This window comes from Teleopsis dalmanni, chromosome 2, assembly GCF_002237135.1.
Source record: "Teleopsis dalmanni isolate 2A chromosome 2, ASM223713v2, whole genome shotgun sequence".
Lineage (NCBI taxonomy): Eukaryota > Metazoa > Arthropoda > Insecta > Diptera > Diopsidae > Teleopsis > Teleopsis dalmanni.
This window is the reverse complement of record NC_051847.1, coordinates 233,303,948-233,311,656: the sequence shown is the minus strand read 5'-3', so window position 1 is coordinate 233,311,656 and position 7,709 is coordinate 233,303,948. Positions and strand designations below refer to the sequence as shown.

General features: G+C 28.1%; 1 protein-coding gene across 1 annotated transcript; it reads right to left on the bottom strand.

The window, feature by feature from the left end:
* Positions 1 to 6,196: 6,196 nt before the first annotated feature.
* Positions 6,197 to 7,479, bottom strand: LOC119681537 (growth arrest and DNA damage-inducible protein GADD45 alpha-like). Its single transcript, XM_038094766.1, has one exon. The coding sequence runs from the start codon at positions 6,967 to 6,969 to the stop codon at positions 6,484 to 6,486; it is 486 nt and encodes a 161-aa protein (XP_037950694.1). The 5' UTR covers positions 6,970 to 7,479; the 3' UTR covers positions 6,197 to 6,483.
* Between the last annotated feature and the right edge of the window lie 230 nt (positions 7,480 to 7,709).

The window sequence follows — 7,709 nt, the reverse complement described above, 5'->3', positions numbered from 1 at the left end:
TATTGCAGGCATGCAAATAAAGTATGAAATCAAAGTATATTGATATCAATTATATATATATGTCTATGTACATTGATAGAATTTTCATCTCAGAAAAATTTCAACAGTTGTAAGACAATCTTTATTCTAAAACATGTTGACGTTACAATAATTTTTTTCTACTCTTTTTTTTACACATATTTCTTATGATTATATTTCGAGGTCTTTAATATATTAAATCTATTTGTCAACAACTTTTAAATAAATTTTAAAGTTATATAAAGTTCCGACCTAAATAAATGTAAAAGTGCTAGTTTCTAGCATTTTGGGGGTATAGTAGAGTAAATAAAAATATTGAAGAATTGTAGTGCACCATATTGCATTGAATATATAAAATGTTGATAAGTTATAATTTTTTGGACATTTGTTATAGGAAGAACGTTGAGAAAGAAGAAATGAACGACGTTGAGAAAGGAAGACGAAGTGAAAGAGAAAAATGAGATGCAAAAGAAGGAGCAACAAGATGAAGTGTGGGAGGATTAGAAGGTATGACAGTTTCAGAAAGAGACAATGTAGAAGAAAGAAGAATAGAATAGACAATTTAGTAGCAGTAGAAAGAGAAGGTGTAGGATTTGAATGAGGAAAAGAAAGTGTAAGAACGAAGTGATGGGTTGAGCAAATTGAGGACGAAGAGGAAGTGTAGGATAAAGTTGGGAAGAAAGGGATGAGTAGATGAAAAAGAAGTAGAACAAGAAGCAAGAAGCGAAGAAATAGAACAAGAAAGAGGAGGAAAAGAGAAAGATGATGTTGGAGGTATAGGAGGTATAGCAGAGGAGAGAAATTAAACTCTTACTTTTTTGATTTAATTTTATCATTCATATCTTATAACGTAAACGTCTGTTATTATTTTTTTTTTTATTATTAGTTGGTAGAAGGTGTAGGGGGTAGAGGAGATATAAACTTTCTTTTTTTGATAAAATTTTATCCTTCGAACAATTGAAAGGACAGTGAAGTTATAAGATCTCATAACGAAAATATATGTAAGTGTTTTATTTTAAAATTTTCTTCTGAAAACCTTAATTTTTTTTGTTATAACATATAACAGAAATGTTTTAGAACGGGAAAGTGTTTCTTATGAAAATTTATTCAAGGTGGTATATATATTTTGGATTATTTTTAAAGCAGTCTATTATGTTACTTTTGCTTATATTATCTATTCATTTTCATATATATTAAATAGGTTTTTATCGATACATTAGACATGAATATGTTAGCTCAATTATATAAGAAAAGTATTAAAGTTAAAAATTTTTTCTATTTACTATCAATAATTGCTATAACATTGTGTGTTATCTTTGGTAAAAAGTTGATTAACTGATTTCTTTTGGTTTAAATTTATTTCAATTCAAAACCGAATCAAGTAAAAAAAACGCATTGTCATGTATGGAACGCACTTATAAACCCTATGAATCACTGTCGCGACCTCACGCAAACTCAGCAATTATTTTTTATTATTTACATACATATATATGAAGAACCCATTTGGTGTATCTATTTATAAATTAATTATGTACATATATATATTTAAGCTTTGGTAAATACCTCACATAATTTTATACATACATATGTCTCTCTCTGTTCATTATGAAATTATATCCAATATAAAGTTAGACTTGTACGCATACTCAGACAATGTATCTGAGTATTATGTAAATTAGTTTTCAAACAAATTGGCTTTGAATTAAGTATGCAAATATCTGTACTTTAAACTCTTCTAGGTAATGAATATAATGAATATGCCAGTCGACGTAATAAATGCAAAATAAATAAAAGTACTCGCAAGTGATTTCAAAAATGCGAACTGTAAAAAAATGTAAACCCCAGAAATGTAGAGGAGTGTACTTGGCAAACGATCAGTGAAGAGTATCTTTGAGAAGTCGTAAAAGTCGCGCTGCAGATAAGGTTTTCTTCTTGCACTACTAAAAAGATTCATTGAATGGGAAATACCGAATCGTTGGCATATCTTCGTACCTAAAATCCAGTTTTCTTATTTGTCTGCACATGTGATAAAAACGTTTTGCTGGAACTGATAAAAATTAAAAACTTTTAACACTAAAAAACTGCTTCCACGAACTGCAGATAAAAATTTCGAAGCTCTGCTTCATTTAAAATTTATGTGTTCTTTTAAGCAACATTTACGTAAATTGTTTAAATAATTAAAAAGTTTATTTTCAAAAATGTTTGTGCTGATTATGGCAAAATTTTTGGAATTATTTTTATTAAATTTTTAGAAAAACTAATATTGTATAAGAAGGTTCCTTTATTGATAACAGATAGACGTGTTGCAGAAAAGAAATTTAAACGGTTAGGATTTTCAAATTTTAAAATTTTTATTAGAATTATGAAACATAATATTTAAAAATTTATGAATTAATGACTTAGAAAAAAATTTTAAACAGCATTAAGTATTTATTAACTATGTATTATGTATGAGTATTATATATGTTATACACACAAATCGACAGATCGATCGAGGCCACTTCTCAAGAATAGACCATTTTTCATTTTTACGATAGTGAAATGAGACATGAGAAATTCGACCGTAGTTAGAGGTTGAGGGTTTATTTATATTTATCTTTTTGGGATTGTTTAATTACAATATAACTCTAATATAAAATAATATAATAATAATAATATAAAATTAATTTTTGTTGTTCTAATTCACTACTGTTCGAAAAACTTCTATATAACTCTAATGTAAATAATAGTACTTCTGTAATGTATATAACTCTAATATAAAATAATATAATAATAATAATATAAAATTAATTTTTGTTGTTTTAATTCACTACTGTTCGAAAAACCTCTATATAACTCTAATGTAAATAATAGTACTTCTGTAATGTAGTATTACATTACATGTAATGTAGTTGCATTTATATATAAAAACTGGAGAACTTAACTTGTGTAGAAAGAGAAGGCATACGGTTATACTTTCCCTATTAAAAAGTAATGAAATAATATGTAGCAGAGATGAACTATATAGAAAAAAAAAACAAGAAGACCAGCTCCTTCCGTAATAAAGAACAGTTGCACTATTAAGTATCTACATATTAAAATCATCAGACCGATACCACAAAATATATATGTACCTATGTACTTAGCATGAAAATCTTCCCATAACATTACTTTTACTTCTTATTTTGTATTCATTTTATGATTTTTTTTAATATAAGTTTATTCATCATAATACTTTTTACACTTTTGTGAAGAAATAGTTTTTTAAAACGATAGAGGATAAGATTCGAGATATCATATAAGCTGGAGATATTCTAGAACAACAATGCAAGATTAATCCGTTTATACTACTTACCTTCGGTAAGTTGAGCTAACTGGCTACAAGTTGTCACTTATAGGCGTTGGGGCCCTTGGCGACACAAGTTAAAGACATGGTTAATAGACTTTTATCCCTATAAACAAATTGACAATTGGATCCAAATGTCTTAACACTATTTTGAGTTTATTTTGGTTCTCTGCCTAGTTAGCAGAATACACATTGGCTTAGGAAAAAGGTGACACTGCCTATTGATAGCATCATGCATAAACATATATACATAGATACATAGGTATATCTATACATAAATCAAATAATTTTAACATAAAAAAATTAGATAAAAAAAAAATAATAAGTAATTCATTTATTACATAAATTATTTATGTTAGCAATATATATGTTTGTTTTTTTATAACTAAATCCAAAGTCAATTCTTTTTTCATATTTATTAATTAATTAATTTAACTTTTTTATTGTTTAATAGCTTTTAATATATATTTTTCATTTTAATAATGTATAAAAAAATTTTTTTTTCTTTTTAAGTTAGGGAAGAACCCGAACTTTAGAACAATAACAGTGAAATAATATATTGAACAAATGCAGGAAACGTTTAAAACGAAAAAGGGAAAGACCCTGTTTTTAAAGCAGTAGTATTTTTAAAGAAATATAACAGAAATTATTAGAAGCAGAAAGTTCACTATTAAACGCTAGACTGAAAGAAAACACATCAGAGATTTTGATATAATTTTTTAATTAAAATTTTTTTAAAATAATTTTTAATGGATTTGTGTTCAAAAATACATATATTGTTAATGGCAAAGTTGATAATCTATGTTAATGAAATCCAATTAGATACTAAATGAAAGTACTACTGGTCCTTCTTTGACCACAATTTGTTGCATTATACCTGGCCAAGGTTAGGATGCTACCTCTTGAACTTTGACTTAAATTTTTATTTAACCTTAGCTTAAATTTAAGCTTTGATTTTGTAATCAGGGGTTTTTAGGCATAACTGACTAAAATATTTTAGCAATTTATTCTTTATTGATTCTTTACCAATAGTTGACTAAAAGATAATCATAGTTTATTCCTAAAAAGTAGTTTAAGTGGATTAAAGTTTCATCATACGGTTTTTGATATTTTCCTTCTTTTGAAAAACATAAAACAATAGAGCTATTTTGAATTCCGTCAGATGTTGACATCTATTGAAAAGTATCTTAATAGTATTAATTTATGATGATTTTATCAATTTTTTAAAAAAGGGTTTTATTTTTTTAATATATTGTAGTAAGTTTCTATCTACTAAAGAATTTGATAACAAATTTTGTAAGTTAAATAGTATTTTTATATTATTATTATGTTGAAGCTGTTTTGAGCTAGTGCACTTAAGCACTTATACTCTTTCTTAACTCGAGGTATTTTAAAAACCCCTCTTTAGATCTTGATTAGATTATTGTTTATCACTTCATCAGACTAAGCAATAATTGACTTCAGATCTGCATATCTCCCCGAGGACCCTGTAACCATTTTGATATAATTTTATAAATAATATAATATTATATACTATGAGCAATCATAGTTTTAGTTTGTTTAAATTTAGGCTCTAAAGTACAAATAATAGGAGCGTTATTAGTATATATCAATTTTGTTTTGGTAATGCTTATCGACAAGCACTAAGGATTTACATGCATTTCCTTTGTTCAAATGTAGGCTCTAAAGTACGTATAAAAGGAGCGTCTTTAGCAAATATGAATTTCGGTTTCGCAATGCAGACCGATCATAAGCATGTCATATGCATATATAATGTTGTGAGCGTTTTTGATTCCATATTGTCGTCTTTGATGTTATGTTGTTGTGATGTCTGTTGTTATATTTCCGTGCCAGCCATTGAACTCGTTTTTCTTATCCTCAGGATAAATTGTATGAAACTATTGAATATAACTTTCCATTTTCAAATGTAAAATAATTAAATTATTATATGTGCTATGACGCATATATTAATGCAAGTGAATGAAATAGATTGACTTCCCATATATTTTTCTTAATGATTTAAATATCATAAATAGAAACAAACTTCCCTTTTTCAAATGTATACTATATCGAATAATCTTTTTTTTAAAATAAAACAAATAAATTTGAATTCATAATTTTCTTTTATTTTTATTTTTGGTTTTCTTTTCATTTTTAATTGTTTTAAAAACATAATTTTTCATACAGGTATACAAAAATAAACTTAAAGTTTAAAATAACATATAATTTATTTTTAATTATATTAAAAAAAACAAGTTACTTCGAAACAAAAAGCTAACATAACAAAAACTTCATTTATCTTCTTGTTTCATAAATCAGCAGTTACAATTTCTTTACATTCATTTTGTGTTATTAATTTAAACATTTTATTTTTTTTAAAAAATATATCATAAAATGTTATTAACTAAATAAGTTGCCTTTCAATATTGTACAATCCAATTTAAGGTCATTTTGCAACTCGCAACTCGTTACTCGCCACTCGTACGAGTAATGAAATTATTGCGTGAAAATTTTAATATAAAATTTTGCTAAGTGTAAGCTGTGAATTACTTAAGTTTACTTCCTCATTTTTTTTTTGTTTTTAGTTTTTTTTTTTTATATTTTATCAGTGAAAGTCTCGAGCAAGTGCAACTGTTGCACTCGCTTCCCGCACTCGTACTCGTACTTATAATCGAACGAGTACGCTGCGGGTTCTTTAATATGTAAATTATGTTTTGCAATATTTTTAAGCTGATATTCTACTTAAAATTTAAATTCTTTAATTAGCTTTTAATTTTAAAACAATTTTTTTTTCTCTTCCAAACAATCTTTTTTTAACATTTTTCGTTTTCAACAATTTTATTTAAATTAAAATTTTAACTTAAACGTAAGCTTGTGATAGATAGTCTTACATACATACATAAGTTTTGGAATACTTGCAACTTGAATATTCCCGTTAATTGTTAAGTATTAAGTAGATAACTTAAATTAGGGTTACTCCATTATTATCCAAAATTTGTTTGTTATTATATCAACATTCAGCAAATGTCGGCATTATCCAGACACCGTGGACGTATTTCATTATTTTTAAACCATTTTTACCCTCTCAGTAGGGATTTTGTTCAAAATTGCTTACTGCACACACACACACACACACAAATTCACACGTTTGGTAGCTCAACAATGGGATGCTGTGGTGAATCCCAAAATGCTTCACAATAGTCAACTAATAGATTTTCTGATTTGTTGAGTTGTTCTTCGTGCTGATCATCACCAGACCAGCTTTTCTGTACAAGACAGCATGATTCCATATCTGTTTTACCCAAGATGCGGCTTAATTTGGCTGCGCTGTCGACTTTGATGACGTAAATGTCGTTCTCATAGCAGAAGGCTTCGAGTAGCACCTCATGCATGTGCATGGCAGAGTCACCGTCTTCTGGTACAGCCATCAAACAGAAGAGTGAACCTTCAGGTGCATTCGATAAGACTTTAATGGCTGCACTGAGGCCCACAATGACACGGGATTCAGCTTGGGCTTTCAGCAATGCTGACTTGACTGTGCGTCCAATTTTTGAGTAATCCATGACGGCGTTGTCAATGTTTTCTTTATTGGAAATACTGTGGTATTGGGTTTCTTCTACGACCATTTTGTGTTCACTAGTAAAGGCAAAGTGTTGCTCGTATGGAGGAATTTTCAGGCTTTTATATTGCACTGTTGTAAGGTAGGCAGCTATATCCGCTGAGGTTTGTGTAGATTTTTGTAAACTTATAAAGTTTGTGATTTTAACACTGCTTTCTTCAGAAAGTTTCAATTTCTTTAAATTCTTTGAATTCTTCAAATTTTTCAAATTCTTCAAATTGTTCAAATTTTTTGTATGCAAAATGTCTTTTGTGACAATTTTTTGTTTTTAACACTTCTTTTTGATTGTTTTTGTTTCTTTGCTGTGTAAATTTAATCCACTGCGTTTTGTTTATGATTTGCCGGTAGTTTTTCGCGATTTTCCGCTAAACTTAAATTTTCTTGATTTGTTATGAAATTCTTTCCGTAACTTTTTCACTTGAGATTTCTTAGCGCGTTTTATCCGCTGCGTTTGCTTCGGCTTGTTTCAATTTTGATTTTTAATTTCACAATGAATAACCACACTGAAGAGCGTTCGCTTTTATAGGGTGGCTCTCCGCCACGCTTCGTTCGCCATTGAATTTCATAAGAAATTATAAGCTTTCACATGTATTCGTGCTCAGCGCATTGCCACAAAAGCTTACTCAATTCAATAATTTTTCTCTTATTTCTGGCGGAGGTGACAGATAAGAAACTCATTTTTTTGTGTTTAAATGGGAATTCGTGAGAATTGCTGTGAGGTTGGCTGTGAGGTTGGCTATTTGCATG